Raw genomic sequence first — 22428 nt, forward strand, 5'->3', positions numbered from 1 at the left:
TTCCCCCCTACAGACATGACTTTAAAAGGAGTAATCCCATCAGAACGATGCCTGTTCAAATGGAGCTGAGCTATGCAAGGACTGCACTTGCTTATAACCGTTTCCTGTGTGTTTGTGTTTGTGTGTGTGTGCGCGTGTGTGTGTGTGTGCGTGCGTCTCTCTGTGTGCCAGTCCAACGTGGAGGGTCTCCGTGAGGCCCTGTCCTCCCTGCCCCCCCAGAGCCTGCTGGGACAGCTGGAGCAGGTGGTGGAGAGGACTGAGGACTTCACTGACTCGGCCTACACCAGCCACGAGCACCGGCAGGGCATCCTGCAGCTCTGCCAGCTCACCCGCGACGACACGCTGCAGCTCATGGATGCCGTGGTGCAGGCGGTAGGTCGGAGGTCCCCGGGAAGCATTCATCTTTATCGAAATGTGTAGATTTGCACCCATATACACACACACACACACACACATAGATAGGCCACGGTATGTTCTCTCCTGTCGTGGTAGAGACAGAACCATGTTCTCATGAGAGCCCTCGTCCGTTTTGTTCCGAAAAAGTGACAAGCTGGTGACACACCGTCCACCCACTGAAGGTTGGCATTCAGATTTGGTACTGGAATGTTCCGTTCACTGTAGAAGGCTGAATACACTGATTGAAAAGACTACTTCCTGCTTTTCTGTCGACACTCAAAAGAGAATCATTGAACTTCCATCTGTTCAGCACAAAAGCATTGTGCATGTTCTATAATTGGCTAGTTACGCTTCTGAAGGATGTTTTATTGGTTTTCAGTGAAACACTCCCACTGTCTGCTATTGGCTAGATTTGAATCACTGGATTTGTCATGTCTGGTTAGTCCAATATTCAGTCCATTCTTTGTAAAAAATTTGAATATCTGAAATAGTAAGTCTACGTTAAAATGCATCTTGAGTATTCAAGAATAATCTTGACTGAGATTTCCAAGAAATCTTAATTGAAATGGTATGAACTCCAGCCTGCCTGACATGACCCGCCTCTTCAGAGTCTTTTCCTGTTAGCAGCCTTGGCTAACCCTCCTCTGTCACCTCACCTCTCACCTCTCCCACTTCCTTCCCCTCGTCCGGGTTCCTCTCGCGCGAAGCAGCAGTCGCATCACGCCCAGGAGGCCACCGAGGAGGTGGAGCTGGCCATCCTGAAGACCTGTCAGAGTGTCAGCGAGCTCCGACGAGAGGTGAGCTCCCCCAGTGTACGCCAGAGGTCTCTGCGAGGACGTTTGAAATTGCACTTAATGTCACAAACCTTCTAGGATGTAGTCGTCTTGACAATAGTAATGGCCACTCCTCTCTTCCCCCCCCCCAGCTCCACAAGGTGGCAGTGGGACGTGCCACCCAGCTGCTGAAGGCTCACTCGGATCACCTGCCCCTGCGGGCGCTAAAGGCCGAGGGGGCCGAGGGCAACCTGGAGGCTGTGGCTCAGTACGCCCGCACCCTGACCGAGCAGAAGGAACAGCTGGTGGAGGTAGGAGTGTGTGTGTGTGTGTGTGCACTCGTGTATGTGTAGTCAGACACTGTACGTGCTTCCGTCTACGTAGATAGGTACCTCCGTCTACAGGACGGAGAACGCTGTGTGTCGTTGTGAACCTTTGGCGGTGTTGTGATGTGGTTCTGGTTCGGTCCTGTCCCAGACCTGTCGTCTGCTGTGTCACGTATCCGGGACGGAGCCTCTGGAGATCACCTGCATCCACGCCGAGGAGACCTTCCTCGTCATCGGCCCCCAGGTGAATATCACGTCAACAAACATGTCAACAAGTCTGCTGGTGTTTACGGCAATGTGGGGGCACAGCGTAACATAACTGGGACATCGATGCGGAGGTCTGACGAGAAGAAAATCGTGAAGAAAGCTTTTGAAGCATCTCTAAAGTTGCCTAATGCGTTGCGTTGATACAGCCAAGAGTGTGAGCATTTGTTATCTCGCTCTCCCAACTCTGTGTTATAATTATGCTCTCCGGGGGGGGGGGGGGGGGCTGATACTGTTCCCTAATTATGTTCTCTGTCCCCAAGCCTCAGCCATACTTAATTATCTGCCCAGGGTTGTCAGGGGGGACGCCATGATCTCTCTTCTGCGTTAATGTCACATCCTGTCTGACCCTTCTGTAATGACTAAGCTCCCAGGTTCTAAGGTCAACCAATCAATAAGGTCACGGGGGGGGGGGGGGATGTGGAGAATGTGTGTGATATCTATTTTGGCCAAAAGCAGTAGAAAGACCTCCCACAGGGTTAATAGCCAATTAAATACTGAGCTGCAGAGTGCAACCTGGGTCTGAGTGCTGGTGAATTGTGGTTGTCGGAATATATTTCTGTTGTCGGTGTCAGATGATGTCATCTGCAGTAGAATAGAGTCAAATAGACTGCATCAGAGATCAGTTACATAGATCAGGATACAGTAGAAACCCTGCCATTGCAATTTTGCAGCCGAATACTGTAGCATCAAACCAAAAATAATAGAGTAGACCATAGCTGAACTACCCATGCTTATGCTGCTTCTTCTTATACAAGTAAACACCACAAGTCTCTCCCTTCCTCCCTCTCTTTCTGTTCATCTATCTCTCCCCCACCTTCTCTGACTCCCCCCCCCCCCATGCCACCCCTCTCACCCTCTCTCTCCAACCCCCCTGCCGCCACCTCAGATCATCTCCGCGGCCCAGACCCTGGCCCTGCACCCATCCAGTAAGATAGCCAAGGAGAACCTGGAGGTGTTCTGTGAGGCCTGGGAGTCTCAGCTGGGTGACATGGCCTTGCTGCTGCACGAGGTCAACGACGTGTTTGAGGGACGCCGAGGTGTGTGTGTGTTTAAAGACTGCTGGTGATTGTATGCATTTACTGCATGCAGTAAATGCATACAATCTGCTATGCAGCTGTACGCTGCAATACAAGCCAACGTATGCTAACCATTTACTGGCATTATTTATATTCTCATCACGTTCGCTCTCTCCCTTGTAGCCCTTTCTGCAATATAATGAATGTGGGGTCATTTGGGGTGGGACACAAGCACGAGACATCTACTTAGCATAACGTACCAACACATCCTACTGTTACCTCTCAGGGTGCAAGTCAACTGCATATTCACATCAGCTGTCTTTGCTCTGTTCAGAGACAGCTCGTCTCCACACTGGTCTTGTTAGTATTCTCCAGGCCTGTCAGACAGAGAGCGAGAGGCTGCTCAGATGAAGGGGTTATCAGCAGAGAAGAACAGGCTGGATCTGTTCTAGCCTGACAGCACGCGGAGCCCCGACTAGACACCGTTTTTTATCTTCCAAATAACTTTCCTTCTCGATGCCAGCATGGTTCATATCATCGGTTCTAACCCTTCTGAAACCCTGCGCACAAACACACACCCCACCACACACATGCACACCACACACACACATGCACCCCCCACCACACACACACAAAGTTGTGGTGTGGGTTGGGGTGAGGTAGAAGTTCAAGTTTGCTGTCATAAGACAGTTTGATGACTGGTAGTGAAGCATGTTTGTTCTGGACTCCTAGCAGTCCTCTGCCCCAAGTGCCCTTCTAGTCCCACAGATGGACATGGACAACATTCTGTAAATACGGCTCCACACAAACACAACTACTCCAAGCGTGCTCTGGAGAAAGAGAAAAACGCAATCAATCACACTCTCGCTCCGTCGTTCTCATTCTCTCTCCCTTCCGTTCTGTCGCTCTCTCATTCTCTCCCTCTCTCCTTATCTCTGTCTCTCGTTCTGTCGCTCTCTCTCTCTCTCGTCCCAGGTGATAAAAGAGCATACCTGTCTCTTCCCAGACCAGGGGGGAGTACGACATTGTGTGACCCAGTGAGTCATGGATATGTCACACAATTTACATCTTCTCTTCACGACATCTTCAGTGGTTTGCTCCACTCATCACACTCCCTTGTTGTGCTTTGCAGAAACATTCGGCGAGCCTGAAGACTGCCAAAGCTGTCAAGCTGGACGCTGAGGTATCGTGCGTCTGAAACATTCATTCTTTAGAGTAGCACAATGTCACGTCTCACATGCTCTCCTGGCCTGACAGGTGCATTCATTCCAACAAGGCGCCAATAACTTGCTGACTTCTGGAAGTAAATTATAAACGCACTGTGGGAATTGATGACGGGAGAAAATGATTGATGGATTCACTTTTATGCGAGCCAGCGCTTCTACAGAACTGTGAAATGGATGTGCAATTTCCCAGATAGAGAGGATGTTCTGGTACAACCTGGGGTCTACATTTCTCTCTCTCTCTGTCTCTCTCTCTCTCTGTCTCTCTCCCTCCAGGAGCAGACCACCATTGCAAAGCTGGGGCTGGAGCTGCGTCTGCTGTCGTCAGACGTGGACTCTGAGGTGGAGAAGTGGGAGGAGCAGGACCATGACGTTGTGCGACACAGCCAGAGCATGGCCAGCATGGCTTACTCCATGTACCTGTTCACCAGGTACACACAACCTGTACAAGCTCACCGGCTCCACCACATCTACTTACACCCCATTTGTGCTGTCGAAGGGCTCACGGCGCTCTCATTCATTTGGAGTCCACTTTAATCCTCTTTTCCTCTCAATTTCCTGCGTCGTCCAGGGGTGAGGGGCTACTGAAGACTACCCTGGATCTCTTCCACCAAGCCGAGGTGTGTACGTGCCGCCATTATCCATGCCTTTCTCTCCCTCCTCCTCTCCATCTTCCCTCTCTTTTTCATCATCCTCCTCTCCTTCCACCGATCCTTTATTATCGGTTGGGATTGAATGTGCCCAGGCCTCATTAAGGGAGTTGTGCGCTGGAGGATGGACGCCTTATTTAGAGCTGGAGGCCAGTCTTGTATCTGTGCTTCTGGATGAGTCCCTGGGTAGGATCCTGAGGCCGTCACTGAAAGGATGAAGGGAGAGAGGGGGGAGAGAGAGGGCCCCCTCTTGGTTCTGCGCTGAAGCTTTTAGGACACACAGTTGCACACACATACAAAATGGTTTACATACACACTGAGACTCACTCTACACATCATGCTAACTGGTATTGTTTATCCATTATTAGGTGATTACACTGTGCAAATATTTAACCTTTACATTTTAATGTTATTTGTTGGTTGTTGTAGAATCTCTTAATAGCTGGTTGGGCTTACTGGTGATTGAAATGAATGGCCAATCTCTTCCATATAGGTATTTAAAGTAGGTACCTCCCCGCCCACACACTCACACACTCTTTCTCTCCCCCCCCCTCTCTCTCCCTCTGGTTCTGTCCTCGTTTGCAGGTGCTGTCTGAGGAAGGACTCCAGCTGTGCTCATCTCTTCACACTTTCTCTACCCAGGTACCACACACACACACACAAAAACCTGCACACGCACATACATTGTGGACCACCTTATAAATCACATTCGCTGGCAGGAAATGAATCCTGTCACCCAGATGCAGTCCTCTCTTGTGTGTGAAATCAAAGAAACAAGAGAACAGCCGCCTTGCTCTCTTCCAGCCCGGGGTCTCACAGTTTAATTAAACCACCCTTTCTGACAGCTATTAACGACTGCCATCCGTCTCAGAGGGACGGGTAGAGTAGAAATGTGGTTATTGGCGCTGGCTAACCCCGCCCAGACGAGGGCACCGCATGCTAATACATAATCAACGCGCCCAGCTAAAGCTCTCATTTGATTAATTACATCAAAACAAACAGTAGCAAATTGACTTTTTTTTTATATCCCCCTCTCCTAAACTCCTGGATGAAACAAGCTGGTAGCCCACCTTGCATGGCCCAAGACAAATTACAAAGTTATTTATGCAAATTAACCCAATTAAAGTTTCTTTGTGTCACTAAGAGGTACATTAGTGTTAAAACTAACTAGTCAAACTCTCTGGGAAAGCAATATCTGTACCTGGCCACATGTAATTAGACCGCTAACTGCAAGTCTGTTGATATTATAATAGACTAAGGTTATGGTTTGGGTTGGTGGACGGTTCGGTTTAAATTATTAATATTATTCTGTTTTTGTTCTATTATAATCATAGTTATTCAATTATTGACAAACAATAGTTAAACATGAGTGGAATTTTCATGAGAGTCTCTGATGAAAGCGTTTCTGAATGTTTTCTTCCCCTCAGTTGATGGACGAGGAGAAAGCAGGAGTGATGTCAGAGATGGAGAAGCTGCTGGCATTGTGCCAACAGCTGCAGCTGGGCACCAAGACGCCAGCACAGGGCAAGTCTGCCACCTTCCAGAAGGTACGCTAACTGGTGTGTGTGTGTGTTTGTCTGCGTGTGTGTGTGTGTGTCACACAGGAAACAAGAAAAAGCACAGAACTTTATCAGCCTCAATGAAAAGCTTTTGGACATCAATGAGCTCAGATCACCTTGTCAGAGGTTAGAATGCATATGAGCTGATAAAATAAAAAAAGACATCTCTTCCATTGATTGATGTTCATGTCTTTCCTGGACATTGTCTGCACTTCCACGTCATTTATTAAGCAGACAGCCTTATCTGTCTGTCAGACACCATCAGGGGGTTCTGGTCAGGAAAACATCTTCACCAAGAGACCCTGGCCAATCAGACAATAGATTATGTGCCCATTTGTGGGTTGTGTGTGTGTGCATGTGTCAGAAAGAAGATTGTGGGTATGTCTGTGTGTACGCGTGCATGCAGGCTAATCCCTCTGTGCACCTGTGCAGGTGGACTCCTCCATACAGACCACTAGAGCCATGATGACTGTGGTGGTGTTCCTCCTCCCACACTGCAACAGGCTGCTCCGAAAGGTGAGACCCACTCGCCGTCTGTCCTGCTTACTTTCGTGCACAAAGTGATGCGGTATGTCAACAGTCCACTCAAATGCCATTGGCCAATGTTCTTTCCTCCTCCTCTTCATCCCTTCATCTGTAACTCCACAGTACAAGTCAGAGAGGAGCAGTCTGGGTTCTCCTCAGGGCTGGAGGGAGAAGCAGACCTCTTCACCCGTCAGGGGCAATGCCTCCTCCGGCGCCACGCTCAACGTCAAGAACAGTAATGGCTTCGGTGTCAAGTCCCTGGAGCAGCACATGGCTAACCTGACTTTCCTGGAGAGCAAGTAGTCCAGCGGTGACCCCCATCGTGACCGCTGACCCCATTATCTATTCCTGTCAGGCCTGGTTCCAAAACCAAGATCAAATACCATCAAGTTTTCATCTTTGTTACTGTTGGATTGGTTTTTATTGTGTTGGAGTGAACCAAATCAAATTCACCCAAAGTATTTGAGAATAGTATTTGACCTGGGCTTAAAGTTGTATCTGTAGGCCCTGGTCCTGGGTTTGTTTATGTAGTCCCTGTGTAACTGTTAGGGTGTAGGGTGTTGCTAGGTATGGGCCTCAGAGCCCCCAGTCACAGACCCACAACTGCATTTCCAAACCTTGGCCACCAGGGAGTGGCATGGAGACACATGCTCACTGCTCCGACAGGCTCCAGTTGTTCCCTCCTGTCAACCCTGGGTCATTCGGTGGTGTCCTCGCGGATGATGAAATTAAGTTCAGCTTTACAAGAAGGCGAAGGGAAGAGCCTACATGGGAGGCTTCTTCAGGATCTCAGCAGTGCACCCCCCCCCCCCCCCCTTAACTATGTGCCTCTGCTCTGTGACCAGCTCATTTGCTTAGTAGTGTACTAGCACATCTCAGCCAAATGCACACCTATGGAAAAACCTCAAATAAAAGTATGCTTAAAATATAAAGATCAGTGCATGATGCCATTGCCAAACTTCTTGTCGTACCGTGTCAGGTCACAGACTGGGTTAAAATTGTTTTAGCCCATAACACACACTAAACAGATACAGGGTCATAACATGGGCTTAGGCACAGAGTGTAAACGCGATGCCAACGATTTTATGCCAAATAGGAGTTTAATGAACAGATGAATCACTTGGATTGCTTATCAAATGAAACACAAAGCTCTTAGTACTCCAATTAAACCAGAAGCGGATGTTATTTTAGCCAGCTTTGTACTGTCTACAGCATTTAAATCATCAGTGTATGGTTTGATTTTCCCCCCCAATTGAAAGCCTGAAATTACCTAGTTGCTGTGTTAACCCTTGTGTTATCTTCGGGTCATTCTGACCCATCAGTCATTGTGACCCACCGTCGTATTGCGACAAATTTACCTCATACAAAAACAAAGTGAAGCATTTTCTTTTAACTGTCGGGCTGTCTCAGACCCCCCACATTGGAATGGTTAAAAGAAAATTATTTGTATTTGTTTTTGTATTGGGTAAAATTGGGTAAACACAACGATGGTTCATTATGAACCTTTGGGTCATGTGACCCGAAGGCAGCACGAGGGTTAAACCCTTGGTGGTATTGATTGTAAAAGTGGTTCTCTCTGAAGTGTACATGTTATGAAGGCTATCAAGTATAGACTGCTGGATAGACCACTGTGTATTATGTTGTATGCTGGTACTTGAAGAAAAGATGTATAAGAATGTCTTTCCAGAGGTAATAATGATGGTTGTGGTACTATGTCTGGGTGTGGAGACAAACAACCATCCACAGTATCTAAAGCTTTAGAGATGTGATGAGTGAGTAGCTAATACAAGTGATGATACAGATATGTGAAGAAATAGCTCTAGTTTTGGACCAGCTATCCTTTTGACAGTTGAATGATTGCTAAACGGAGACACAAATCAATAAAATAAAACATTATTTTTCTTATGAATTGGGTTGGTTGTGTTATTTATTGATGTAATCATGTACACTGAAAGAAAAGAAAGATTCTGACAGCAGGACTGGTGCTCTGCCTATTTGGTGTCCAATGTAGCTACATAATTGCTATCTTTGACATTTAATTACTAACATGTTAGCTCCCTTGTATATGTCCATGTATGTTAAACATAAACTTAAAATATTTAAAAAAAAACACTTTCTTAACCATTAACTGACTTTCAAATATGGCACGTTTTTAAGGCCAACAAAATGTATCCGCAAAGATCTACCAAATCCCCAACAGTCTGGGCTGATCAGACATGCAGTGTGCTGCTCCCATGCGGTCCCTGGGTCTTGGTGCACTGTCTATCCCTGCAGGCTGCAGTCCATTCATCCAGTCATGGATGGTAACACGCGAGTCTGGTTGGGAGGGTCAAGAGGTAAAGGACTCCTCCTAAAGTCGACCCAGGAAAAGGCACCTTGGAGCTGGGGTGAGAATGACGAGCCCCTGGGACTGCGTTGTTCTTCAGCAGGGCTCTGGTTGGCTGGCTCGTTTGGAGACCACGCTCTCGTACTGCTCTCTGGTCAGGAGGCTCTCTGTGATGCTCTTGCTCTCCTCAAACTTAGGTAGGATGACAGCGATGTATCCCTCCGTGGAGGGCTACTCAAGCAAATGCAGACAAGACAACAGACAAAACCCAAATCCTTTAAACAACGTGGGCGTTAACAGCTAAGAACGGACCTAGTTTGTTTCACAATCTCACCTTTTCAAGTAAGAGGCTTGGCTTTTCAAGTATGTCCTCGTTCACCTCGAGGAGGCGGCCCCTGATACAGCTGAGAAGACCATATCACTACATTTATTAAGTGGGAACATTAGTAACACGCATCAACGCTAGCTAGCATGGCTATTTTCTACCAGAGCCCAAATCAACAATGGAGACCGCACCTGTAGATGGTGTATTCTGTAGTGTCTGTGCAGGTTATCCTACACAGAGGAGCGAAGTCTGTGAGGAACTGGCCACCCTGATGACAAAAACATTAACTCTTTAATAGTACACAATTTGTCTAAATCTGAGGACAGGACACAAAGTACTTGTGTCCTGACTTGGGCTGTTGCTATGTGAAGCCAGCATAGATACATACTCTCTTAGATTTCCCAGACACTTTGTTCTCCAGACGACTGCAGCCAGCACTGATTTGATAGTTGATGCTCTTGACCGTCCGACCGTCTTGAAGTATAGGGTGTGTTTCTGCCAGGGTGATAACGCATAGTCTGTAGGAAAAGAGAAAAACCCACAGGCTACATATGTAGTTTACTTTTACTGAATACATAGTTTTGTGATTTCGATGCAAGATGTTCAATTGATACTTGCACACATGAAGAAAGAATGTCTGGGGCATTTACCTATTTGAGTGCTGAAGGATGCAATGGTCTTCACAAGGCTGGCCCTTGAGATCTAGGTATTAAATGACAAGATAAAGCTACTTAACACGCTGAACAGTAAACATTTGTTTGAGCGGATTTTTTCAAATGCATTGGGTGCAGCTAAGAAAAACTAAAAGTCAATCGTGTTTGAAAACAAATAAAACGTCAGTAGTTATTGCCATGGACAGACAGCTGTGTTAATTAACCAAGTTAACGAGCTACCAAGCTATCGCTACAGTAGCTGTTTTGCTTCACAAGTTGACATCAACTTACCCGTTTTATACCATCGTGTGTAGTACCTATCAATGACAGATGGAAACTTTTTGTGTTCAGGACTTTCTTCTGACATGGTTAGAGAACTTAAATTACATTACTTTACAATAAGGAATATTATACGAATAGCTCACAATGAGCCTGGTAACGCTGGGCATTCAAAGGATAGCACTGTTTGCTGAATGCTCCTGGCGGAGTATTAAACATGTGGTACTCCTGGTCCGTGCGCGATAAGAACCCGAAATCTATGCAGACGGAGTGTCTAAAGTTCCGGGCCGAGGTGAAGTTAGTTTCATATTCGACATTCGTCTCACATTCGGAAGACGCTACTTTGCAGCGTCGCGTTAGGGACCGGGTGAAAACTACCCATACAATTTTGAAAAAATGATGACTTTTATAATATTGTTATGAATATAAAACCTCAAACGGACACCATCAGACACAGGTCTGGTATACTTTCACATCCTTTACATTTTCGATTAAGTTTCAAACAGAATGATAGAAAATTGCTCATCTCTGAAAATACCATGAAATCCTCAATAATCTTAATAATTTTTTCAGAATTGTACTGAAAAATCTCAGATATACTCCACATTATTCTAATAAAATCTGGCCTACTTCCACACCCCAGAGGCACACCGATATGACTGAACTTCTGACATTTTTACAAACTCTACATCTGCAGTCTCGGGAGAAAAAGGACCAGATTATCAAGCAACTTCAAATCTCCATGCAAGTAAATTATTAGGAATGAGCGCAGCAGGCGTCTATGAACAGGTAATTGTTTATCTTCCTTTTTTATGTCGTTGGCAGCTGTTTTGAACAAGGGTTTCACTGTGAGCAGGGTGCCTTTTTAAACATTGTTTGGACTGACGTTAGATTATGTCAATAAACGTTCTACTACCGCTGACCCCCATGCACCACTAGAGTGCAGCACAGTAATAGATTCAGTAGAAGAGGTTGTTTGTGTCTCACCAAAGAGTGTGGTTGAAGGGTGACACATAACATCCAACAGAGATGAAGGATTCCAGTTTGCCTACTGAGTCCAGGTTTAAAGGGATGCTGGATCTTCAGTAGGAAAAGAGCAACTCAGGGATTGTTTTTGCCAAGTCTAGATAAGTTGAAGGAAGGATCAGTGGTGTCCATGTTCATAGACTGTAGTCCCATACTGTGCATTTCCAGTTTAGTTAATATCAAAAAACACTCAACTGTTAATGATTCTCACAGGCTGCGTCCATTAACATCCTTTCCACATGAGCATATGTGTATCCAGGAGCATTACGTCATGCTCAAAGGATTTGGGGAGGAGCATGCAGAGGGATTAAGAGAGGGAAGAAGGGGTGAAAGAAGTCAGAAAGGAGTGAGGCAGGGAAGAACACAACTTATCATCACTATAACCAACCAAAGCAACTTACTATAGCACCTACTGTAGAACCTAATATAGGTGTAGACTTGCTACTTTCCTACTGAAGATCCGGCCATTTAGACCCCGAATAAATAGGCAAGCCAGAATCCTATAGCTCCTTCAAAGGCTATGCAACACCCTTCAACCAGGAAAGGAAAGTGAGAGAGGGAAGAAAGGAGTCAGGGAATGAGCAATGTTTCCCTTGAGAAATAGTCTCTAATGCCGACCGGTCAAATTCCACACATAACTGGGCGTGACTCTTAGTCTCTATGTGGATCATCCACAGGCAGCATCTTTCTGTTGCTGTGGTTGGGCACTTTGGTAAGGCACTTTAGGTGATGACCTCAAGCCAGCAGCACAGTTAGACGTGAAGCAGAAAAATCTTCCATGTATCTCATGTCTACGTGCTTGTCTTTTAGGCAGTGGAAGGTTTTGTGGTTTAGTCTTTTTTCCACTACTCTTTGGGTAGCAGTTACAGTCTGTAACTGATGCTATACTGAATAGTTACAGAGAGAAGAAAAAGTGGACATAAATACAATGAGCATCATGTAGACAGAATAGAAGAAGCTGGGGTGAGGGTGGACGGATACTGTCGAACAGCACAGTGACACCTGTCTGCAGACTGGTGCTCTCTCTGCCACCAGCACAGGTCAGAGGGTACGTGTTTGTGTGTACACATTCATTGAACACATGCCTGCATGTGTCTTGGCGTGTGCATGCGTGAACATGTGTGTTATTGTGACGCTTCCAATAGTACATCCCGTCTCCAGCTCCACATCCAGCTCTGCATCAGGAGAGCCTCCAGCTGCAGACAGGCTTCTGTGTGTGTTCGCTCCACGTCAGCTACTGATGTAGCAGCTCAATCTGTTTGTTAGACTGGCTGGCTCTGGGCCGAGCGTCGTTCTCTTTCTGGGTGGAAGTCATCACTCTGCGCACTCCACCATGCCTGCCAGGACTGTGGCTGACAAGGTTGAGTTAGGGTAAGACAGATAGAGAGGGAGTGTGTGTGTGTGTGTGAGTGAATGTGTGTGTGTGTGTGTGTGTGTGAACGTGTGCGTGTGCGTGTGTGTGTGTGTGTGTGTGTGTGTGTGTGAGTGAACGTGTGCGTGTGTCAGCTTATCAGAATCTGGTGAATGTTAACGCATAACGCTGCTGAGTGGAAAAAGATTGTTTCCTGATTTTACATGCCACGACCATCCAAGATATGTTTTCAATCATTATCAACGGCAACTGTGAGTTGTTGCTTTAATACTGCTGGAACACAAGTGTTCCACAGACGACTGGGTCTCAGCTTTTACTAGTAATGTCATGTATGTAATGTAAACTTTCACTTACTGTTCACTGAGGAGAGGAGCTCTTTGGTTCATGACTCTGCAAAAACACCATGGGGTTTTTGTGATCAACAACAGGAAACTAAAGTCAAATGTGACCCAAAGGGTCTAATTGTGAACCATGCTTACCATGCATCGATGATGCTACAAAGGTTTCGTTGACGCAAGAAAAAGAGAGCCTCCTTCATGTCCCATGACACCAGCTTTACAGACCAGTTGTTTGTGCAACCATCACTGCTGGGATATGCAAAATGATGTAATACGATTTAGAAGTTTGGATAGGAAATGTGTTCATACAATGTAATATACATTTTAAAGCAAGAAAATGACGCTAGAATTTAAGAACCATGGAAAGAGCACTGAGTAGCTACAGATATGGTTTAACACACACCCGCTTTAGGCTTTCTAAATGTAATGTTTTTCTAACCCATTCACTCAACCTAACCCTTTACCAAGTAGGATATATAATCAGAAAATTACACTGCACCACAAAATGATGTGTGCATCAAATAGGTTGGCCGATGTGTGTTCACAACCAACAGTGTTAATGTAGGTTTACCAAAAACGTTACTCAAACTAACAAATTAGGCAGTGAATACATATTCCAACACCTTTTAATTTATCTCCTGTCGTTTGTAAGCCCATGTGGTCTACAGCTGCCTGTGTAGCCTTTAGTCCTGTGGTTGCCTGAGCTTTCCAAGGAGAAAGTTGCAGTGTTGGGGCTAGCGTGTCGTCTGTGTAAGGTCTGGAAGATGCAGGCCTGAAGTCCACTGGCTTCAGAACATAGGCAGACATTGTTCCAGGTCATCGGAACCTTACATGCTTCTCCTGTTAACAGGTGTCTCCAGAACACTTGAGTAACTTTCTGTTTCCATGGGTATTGCCAGACTGTATTTTTCCTAGCCATGATTTATTTCTTTACCTTTCTTTCTTTCTTTCTTTCTGAAGTAGTTTTTATCCTGTTTGATGTGCATAGTTTACAGAAATGGTTACAAATACCACTAATGGAAAAATAAGTGACAGCATTAAAACAGTTAAAATTATCGCATTGTTTGTCCCACTACAATTTATTTTATGGGATTCTAAACGTTTTCTTGTTACAAATTCAGTGGAACCTGCAAGCAATTTCAGTGTCTTGAAAATGTTTGGACATTAAGGACAGTGACAGGATCATGCCTTAAGTCCTCTGGCAATATCCTTGCCACTGCCTGGGAAAGTGTGAATTGAAAGCTACAACGTTGGCGAAAGTATAAAACTACACTGCCACGTAATAGAGTGAAACCAAGGCTTTTAGAAAGGATGGAAAACACTTTGCTGTCTTTCTTCTCTTGTAAAAGGAGGACGGGCTGACACATGCAAGGGGATAGCATGATCAGAACTCCCTGGACCCTCTGGCAAGGTTTGGGGAGCTTGGGACTGTTCTGGAGTGTTCCATTTGTGTTTGTTTTCCTCTGGATCTCTGGACAGAGTTGTATGAGGTTGTGTGCTTTGGCCCAAGCTTCCAGTTTTCAGACTTTAGACTACATTGTGCCATTGGGGTGCTCTGGAAGGCAATATGCTGAAAGTCCTTTATCTTACAAGCCCTGGAAGTTTTTACTTTTAGGAATTGGGTCCTCAGTTGTCATCATAGTGATGCTCCATTCTAGTCAATTTTTCTGATTATTATCCAATAACAACCATAGCGATCAATCAGTCACTATAACCTCTTAAGATGGAATCTAATTCCATCCTGCCATATCTAACTGTAAATTGTCACATTGCCAGTTACATTGCCATTAACTAATATTGTACTATCAGTACTACTCGTATGTCTAAGGCAGTGCTAAGAAAGTGGTATATCAAAAAACATGAGGGATAGATAAATAACTGGTCACGCCTAGTTAGCATTCCAGACAGCTAAGATAACCTTTAAACACGCAAATAAAAAAACGGAATAGTTTCTGTTCATGTAATTGTCTGGGTCTTGAAGGGCTTCAATGGTGGACGTTTTCTCTGTGTGTCAGACAATGCTAGCCCGCAACACACTTTTATTTGTCAAGCCTTGGGCAAGGCTTCTCATTCTCCAATGCTCTCCAAACCACCTCTTCTATGGGACGATGTGGCCGACTGTTAACCCTTGTGTTATCTTCGGGTCATTCTGACCCATCAGTCATTGTGACCCACCGTCGTATTGCGACAGATTTACCGCATACAAAGACAAAGTGAAGCATTTTCTTTTAACCGTTGGGCTGTCTCAGACCCCCCACATTGCAAAGGTTAAAAGAAAATTATTTTAATTTGTTTTTGTATTGGGTAAAATTGGGTAAACACAACGATGGTTCGTTATGAACCTTTGGGTCATGTGACCCGAAGGCAGCACGAGGGTTAAAAAGGAAAAGTGCAGGATTACGCTCTGTTTTAATTAAAAAGTAATGGGGACAGCAAAGCCTCTTGATTGAGTAAAGTAAACATTGATCCAGATTGTTTTCTAGGCACGCCAGAACACATCAAACACTGAGGCAGTGAAGTCAGACGTTTGGACAGCTGGGCCTGCTCCTCTGCTGAGGATGTGTGCAGATTAGAGAAACCTTATTACATACAGGATCTTTTAGTAACACGCACACACACACACACATACACACACAGCATACACTTGCTCCCTGTCCATTATAGAGCAAGATGCTGAGACTTACACTCTCCTCTATCTTTTGTTCTTCTTCCCTTTCAGGGTGAAGCTGTGGCCTTCACAGATCCCTACATGTTTTCCTTGGTGCTTAGATCCACTGTAACATCAAACAAACCACAGGAAAAGTGAATCTGAACCAAGTGAAACCTTCTCAAATATTAGCCCTTCTTGTCCCGGGTTTGTTGATAAGATGTGTCCTGGTTTGTTAATGTTGAAAAGTCTCTTCTCCTCCTTGTTGTGTTTTTTTGTTGTAAACTTTACTGTGCACACACAGAGGGATGTGATCGTTGGCACGGCAACCCTGTATTTTTTTCTGAAAGGCTATTGACACAAACGCTATGATTGGGTCGTGTGAAATGGCTGAGCTGGAGAAGGTGTTTTTTGCTACATTAGATACTACACAAGAGGTCATCCAGGGGTCAGAGATCCGGTTATTGGTTCAAATCTTAACCAAGGAGTTAAACCACCAGTTGTGCTCCTGTAAGCAATAGAACACTGAACATTTATCAAGATGTGGCCCAAATTACAGATCCTGTACTTTTCTCAAGTATTGTGGGGTCACAGTGTAAAGCTGAGGGAATGTGGAGATAATGAGCGGTCTAATTCTCGGTACTTGGTCCTGGTGAATGGCCGAGAGAATTACTTGTGTATGTGACTTTAGCTGAGTCTATGTTAGATGCTAAGCAGCTGTATATAGGGGCCAGCCCCGCAAATAACATACAGCGCAGATGCCCCCCCCACCCCACCCCCCCCATACACTCATGAGCACGCATGTACACACCAGCGCTCACAAACGCATACACTCTCTCTGTATCTTTCACCCCCTGCCTGAAACCCCTAAACACACAAAATCAGCAGGTTTGGTTTGGTCTGCAGATTTTAATAGCTTATTAAAACCAGATGACACAAATGTTTGAACCTGTGGACAATTCAGTCGCTACAAAGTGCTGAGTTTGTTTCCCGAAAGAGTCAGACACACTGGGAGACGCTACCAATGGCCCTGGGAAACTTAATGAAATTTAATGAATTATATAGACCGTGTTGCTGACTTTGTTCTCCCCTGGGCTTCAAGTACACTGTTAACTAGCCTCATTCAAGGTAAAAAAAAAACTGGGGATTTACAATGCCACTGACTGGAAAACCTCCATGTTTTGTTTCATGTTTAACAGAAGTGGACAAATAGCCTCAAGGTTCAACACACAACTTTAAATTTCTTGCTCGGATTGTTTGTCACCTTTTGTATTTTGCTACCTTTTGTATTGTTATATTTTGTATTTGATCAAGTTTATAGCTCATCATCTGCTTCCCTGTATATAAAAGCTTACATTAGCTTACAACCTTTGATGCAGCATTGCACAATCAACATCTCATATGGTGGCAATTCTTGGTACACTCTAGACCTGGAAAAATTTATGACCAGCCATAACAACATCACAAGTAAATGTGCTGGGATAAACAAAATACGCCCTCGGTCTACTGTTAGTCCGGATGTTTGTTTAATTGGAGGAACGCTCTGTTCTTCCCATTCTACTCGGTGCAGATTGGAAGCCTACATTCCTGTTCACAGGATGGATTCCAAACAATTGCATGTGGCTGCTACTCTGTTATGAAAGGGATGCTAATGCTAACATATGTTCACAAAAAGTCCATTGAAGTTGCAACTCTTGACTTGAAAGATCAAGGCTCAATATTTCAACTTATGTTCAGGCTTAAGATGTTGTTGATATGAATTGTCACAGTGTATGAAAGAATACCTCAGAGGAGAGAGTGACGGCAAGAGTTTTGACCACAGTTTGTTAGCTGCCATATCCTCTGACGTGAGGTTGTTCGTGTGCTGGCAGTTTATCCACGTCACACAGACTCACTTTGACTGTTTATTGCAAAAGTCATTTGCCAAAACTTGTGCAATGTCATACATACTTTATTTAGATTCTTATCAACAAATACGATTAACTTAATATACATTGTTAAAGATTAGAAAGTGAGGAAACCGGCTGACCAACAGAGAAAGCCCTCACTCAAAACAAGTTTATACCAATGATAAGTTATATAATATAATAAACCTCCAAAATATACAACATAATAAACAAACACTTTCAGATGCATTCAAGTCTGACTATGACTGTCATGATGCCACGCTGATAGTTCCCGGCAGTATTAAAAGCAGAGAATGGTTGATCGTGCTTCTCATAATCCTCCATTCCATTCACCGGTCTCATACCGAGACCAACGTTGGAGGGCTGGAGTGAAGGGAAGGAGGAGGCCTATCCAGGTCACCCTACAGCCTCTGTGGGCTTCACAGCAGCAGGGCTGTCGATACCCTTGTCTGATTTTCTTCTTCGAAAGTGAAGAGGCCTACATAAGAACCTAACCCTAAACCCGTTGTTTCAGTACAGATTCACATATCACTGTTTAGATTGTTTCAGATCATCTCAGGGGACTCTTCAAATCTTCAAATATGTGTCAACTCAACTCTGACACGTATTTCTGGCTCCACTCCACATGGATAGATAGGTTTGTAAGCTCCCTGTTCCAGACCTTGCTCATTCTGTCTAGAAGTCATAGTCCATGTTCTCCAGAGTGCTGTTGGGGAGAACGTAGAGAGACTTGCTCTTTTTCTTCCGGCTCTTCTTGTCCTGCGCGGGGTCGAGGGCTCCCGTCAGGGACAGGTAGGAGGCCATGCTGTTCCGAACGCCGTAGCTCACCATGGCGTCATTGTTGTCCGGGCTACCGGGGTTCTCTAAGCTCACCAGCTCTTTTCTGTGATTGGTTGAGATAGACAGACAGAATGGGATGGAGTCATATCACAGCGGTCTATACTATATCGGTCCTATCACAGTGGTCACTACTTTACCTGTCTACTTTCTTCCAGTCAAAGTGACGCCTCATGACCACCGGGGGCGCCTGTGGAGGGCCTTCCAGGGTGGAGGCATTCCCAGACAGACATGGGGTGGTGAGGACACAGCACAGGCCATCTGCTGAGTCTGGGGCAGCAGGAGGGAACCGTCAGATATGATACCTACACTACACACTTGTGCCTTTTCATAAGGGGTCAGATGGCTGAGCGGTTAGGGAGTCGGGCTATTAATCAGAAGGTTGCCAGTTCGATTCCCGGCCGTGCAAAAAAGTCGCTCTGCATAAGAGCGTCTGCTAAATGACTAAATGTAAATGGTCCTCATAATGCCCATAAACACTCATGGCCATGCACTGCAACAGTCTCTTTATGAAGTAGGCATTGCACTTGTGTACTTGTCTTGCACTTGCGTTCATGGTCACACAGACACACACACACACACATACAATAACTCTTAAAACTGTTAGGGGCATACCAAACCAGTGGTTAATAGAATACACTCTCCTCTCGCATCCATACACACACGCACCAAACCCTTAACACCTCTTACATCCTGTTGTATTCAACAGCACTTAGCACACAGTGTTACTGAGAGAGAAACTGAGGAACACAGACAGGAAAGATAAGTACACTATCAGCCACCGCTGATTTCTATATTTAGTTTTTTTTTTTTTTTTTGTGTGTGATGAGTATGCGTGCATGTGTGCGTGTGTGAGAGTTCAGTTGTACCAGAGTAATGGTTAACCATATCCTCCAGGCACTGGAAAGTGAGCCTCGGTGAGATGTAGTACCAGCTGTTGTCCAGTCGCAGGACCTTGTAGTGCTTTATGGACCTGTGCTTCACTGACAGGGAGTACACACCTGTAAACACGCAACACATCAGCAAACTGGCAGGGATTACATACCTGTAAACACTAACACACCTGTGCAAATCAGTCATTCATTACAACAATTAATGCAATGTAGTGTTTTAGACCTGGGCGATACCGGTGGTAAATTGTGTCAAGTCTATTGGATTTATCTATCCGTACTATGGAGTGTGTCATATACAGTGTAACAGACATGGCAAATCTGCTATTGCGCTAGAGGGAAATGGTGCAAGTTAGCACTGAATGACAATGTAACAAAGTCATCAGACATGAGCTATAGTGAAATGGGAAATACATGTATGGGACTTCCTCCTTATTTGTTCATGCACCACATATTGAAATAAGTTCTGTAAAGGTCATGTTCATACAGTGGCTGTCTGTAAACTATAAGTGATCTGAAACGTATTTAGTATCACACACCGAATAACTATTGGTTCATAGTTCACACAGTGATACATGAAGCACACACACACCTTTCTCTTTGATGCTCTCTCTGACCATGAAGGAGCCCACTCTGTGTCCAGGGAGCTGAAGCAGCTCTTCTGCCTTCCTTCTCATCACTCCCTCGAACAGCCAACTTGGAAATAAAATAAAGGGCAGCAGGATAGCTTAGTAGAATTACACAGTTATATAACATGATATGGTATGGTTTTCTTGACAATCCCTTCTTACCCATGATACACCTTTGCTACATAGTTGTTAGGAATATAGTTTTCGCTTCCTGGTGGGCCGGACTGGACTCTCCACCAACCGACTTCTCTGAACGTTGCAAAACAAGTGAAAAGGGGGAATTCATAACTAAATGACTAGAAATGTGATCGTCTTTTAATTGTCTCCCTTCACATTTTCAGAAGTTGATACTTTGGTTAAACACATTTTAATTTAATAATAATAATAATACAGGGGACGCCTTTCAGAACACTTAAGGACATGCTTTTCTATATGCATGCGGTCAGACAGTGAACGGTATGAACATACTGAGAAACGGCCTTGAGCTTCTCTCCCATCCTGAAGAGCGGCTCGCTGACATCTGGAGACGGGTAGTCTTGGAGCACGATGAGGATTTCATCCTCAGAATCTGTGGAACCAAGTAGTCACAATGTTACCCAGATAGTCACCCTTTGAGCCAGATAGGTTGCAATATGCATACAAATACAGCTAGCAACCGATTCCTTGTTGACAGCGTGGACACCACCTAAACTGAGTGCATTTTGTTCAACTAATCCAAACTGGTCTGAGTTTCTGTATCACCTGATCTAGTGGACATATGTTACTGTCTATTGTGGATGCAGCAGGATCTTACAATTGCTCTAATGTGTAGATGGGAAACATTTATTTTGAAATCATGTTGCATTTATTGAAGTTGTAAATCCTCACCAAACTTCCTTTTGAAATTAAATGTATGTACCATGTCAAGCTCATCTTTTGCTATAACATGTTTTTTTGCATCCGGCAGTAGTGTATCCTTATGAAGGAACAAAATGTATATCATGCTTTGTTTATTCTTTTAATGTAATTACTTCTGTTTTTGGTTTTCCTTAAGACTTTTGCACAGTACTGTATTCTACTGTGTTCTACTGTGTATACTGTGTTCTACTGTGTTCTACTGTGTATACTGTGTTCTACTGTGTATACTGTGTATACTGTGTTCTACTGTGTATACTGTGTACTACTGTGTATACTGTGTTCTACTGGGTATACTGTGTTCAGCACACTGACAGATGCCCTTGGGGAGCCATAGAGTAAGTGCAGACTAGACTCCCATACTGTGTCCTTTCTCTCCAAATAAATGCTTACATAAAGAAACTCAGCCATAGTCTAAGAATGGATGTCTTACCTCTCAGGGTGCTGTCATTGTTGTCCATATTGGATTTATTTTCGTCCTCTCCCTTCAATATGTTCCCCATCATGGAACTCGTCAGGGCCCAGCTCTTAGAACAGAAAGAGACGTGTTGCTGTCAAATCATATCTAAGACCATACTTCCCTACATGATGGGGAGAGAACCTTTCTGGTCAATGTCTCTTTTGAAAGTTCCACCCAGTGTCTATGCCCAAACCCTTGTTTTGTAACTTCCTGTTAGCCACCAGAGTGCTATGTCAACCCAGCTTACACTCAAGAATTGGGAAACAGAGGCTTGATGTTATCAGACACATTTTTCTATCATTTTTTTATTATAATGGAGCTACCTAAATATGATTCCCACAAAGTTTTAATGCAGGAATCACACGTGTTGTACTATTCAGTTGTATACGATCTCATGCAAATATCTTTCCTGATATGTCATAACCATTGCTGGACAATATTGGTTAATCACACCTTCATCAAACAAACACAATTTGTGGGTGCAAACTTGTCATTGGAACGTGCCTCAAATACTTCCAAATGAGATGGATGTTATTGTATCTAACGTTAGACCCAGGTCTGTGCAGCAGCAACCACGGTGTCGTCCCCAGGTAGGTATACACTTACCTATCTGGTACAGTGACTCATGTAGATGTCCACAGTGGGAGCCTCAGGCCTGGCAGGGTGGAAGAAGCTCCACCAGATGAGACACCAGAGCACTCTTAAACCAAAGGGTCTGAGGCCATGTCTGGTGTCCTCTCGTATGTAAAGAGATCTTTACTTTGACGAACAAACGTCAACACTTTCTTAGCCATCAGAATGAATAGTCACAGCGCAGCAAGCCACACACTCACTTCCTGTTCTGGAATGAGGAAGAGATGAACAGCGCAGAGAGAACTCGGCCGTAGTGTCTGAGGTATTCAAAACAACACAGAAGAGACTAATGATTTTTACAAGACTTTCTGAGTGAAAACCTTAATCACATAACAAAAGTTGTCAAAATAATTTAGCTTAGAACAGCATTCATATTTTCTCACAATCATTTGCCAGTGTAAACACGTTCTGGACTTTTTCATAAACGTTTTAGAGAGGCCACTTTGGGGCCACGCTCAAAAAAAACTCTCCATAAGC

General features: G+C 44.6%; 3 protein-coding genes across 5 annotated transcripts in view; 1 reads left to right on the plus strand and 2 right to left on the minus strand.

The window, feature by feature from the left end:
- The window catches only part of ctnnal1 (catenin (cadherin-associated protein), alpha-like 1), a 31973-nt gene extending 23952 nt beyond the window's left edge, over positions 1-8021 (plus strand). For all 3 annotated transcript variants that reach the window (XM_062486865.1, XM_062486867.1, XM_062486866.1), the window contains exons 7-19: positions 172-372; positions 1107-1193; positions 1322-1480; positions 1647-1739; positions 2649-2799; positions 3754-3815; positions 3911-3961; positions 4278-4432; positions 4573-4621; positions 5237-5293; positions 6079-6198; positions 6643-6726; positions 6859-8021. In XM_062486865.1, the coding sequence (XP_062342849.1) occupies positions 172-372; positions 1107-1193; positions 1322-1480; positions 1647-1739; positions 2649-2799; positions 3754-3815; positions 3911-3961; positions 4278-4432; positions 4573-4621; positions 5237-5293; positions 6079-6198; positions 6643-6726; positions 6859-7038 (1449 nt within the window). In that variant the 3' untranslated portion in view covers positions 7039-8021. The remainder of the gene's footprint in view (positions 1-171; positions 373-1106; positions 1194-1321; positions 1481-1646; positions 1740-2648; positions 2800-3753; positions 3816-3910; positions 3962-4277; positions 4433-4572; positions 4622-5236; positions 5294-6078; positions 6199-6642; positions 6727-6858) is intronic.
- A 623-nt stretch (positions 8022-8644) lies between these two features.
- Positions 8645-10637, minus strand: abitram (actin binding transcription modulator). The gene is made up of 6 exons (XM_062486869.1): positions 10331-10637; positions 10037-10088; positions 9775-9904; positions 9578-9654; positions 9396-9465; positions 8645-9292 (listed from the first exon to the last, which is right to left on the minus strand). Exons 1-6 carry the CDS (start codon positions 10404-10406, stop codon positions 9158-9160), a joined length of 540 nt encoding a protein of 179 aa, XP_062342853.1. The 5' UTR covers positions 10407-10637; the 3' UTR covers positions 8645-9157.
- A 6994-nt stretch (positions 10638-17631) lies between these two features.
- sla1a (Src like adaptor 1a) lies at positions 17632-22163 on the minus strand. Its single transcript, XM_062446029.1, has 8 exons — positions 21925-22163; positions 21292-21385; positions 20433-20532; positions 20127-20213; positions 19928-20031; positions 19315-19446; positions 18586-18715; positions 17632-18491 (listed from the first exon to the last, which is right to left on the minus strand). The coding sequence occupies exons 2-8, from the start codon at positions 21362-21364 to the stop codon at positions 18284-18286; spliced, it is 834 nt and encodes a 277-aa protein (XP_062302013.1). The 5' UTR covers positions 21365-21385; positions 21925-22163; the 3' UTR covers positions 17632-18283.
- Between the last annotated feature and the right edge of the window lie 265 nt (positions 22164-22428).

Source organism: Osmerus eperlanus, chromosome 20 (assembly GCF_963692335.1).
Source record: "Osmerus eperlanus chromosome 20, fOsmEpe2.1, whole genome shotgun sequence".
Taxonomy (NCBI): domain Eukaryota; kingdom Metazoa; phylum Chordata; class Actinopteri; order Osmeriformes; family Osmeridae; genus Osmerus; species Osmerus eperlanus.

Coding starts and splice junctions, on each gene's coding strand:
- abitram (XM_062486869.1), bottom strand. CDS start 10,406: ATGTCAGAAGAAAGTCCTGAACACAAAAAGTTTCCATCTGTCATTGAT. Junction 9,905..10,036: donor ATCCTTCAGCACTCAAATAG/GTAAATGCCCCA, acceptor CTTTTCCTACAG/ACTATGCGTTATCACCCTGG. Junction 9,655..9,774: donor TGTCTGGGAAATCTAAGAGA/GTATGTATCTAT, acceptor TTTTGTCATCAG/GGTGGCCAGTTCCTCACAGA.
- sla1a (XM_062446029.1), bottom strand. CDS start 21,364: ATGATGGGGAACATATTGAAGGGAGAGGACGAAAATAAATCCAATATG. Junction 20,533..21,291: donor CAATGACAGCACCCTGAGAG/GTAAGACATCCA, acceptor TTGGTTCCACAG/ATTCTGAGGATGAAATCCTC. Junction 20,214..20,432: donor AAGCTCAAGGCCGTTTCTCA/GTATGTTCATAC, acceptor TGCAACGTTCAG/AGAAGTCGGTTGGTGGAGAG.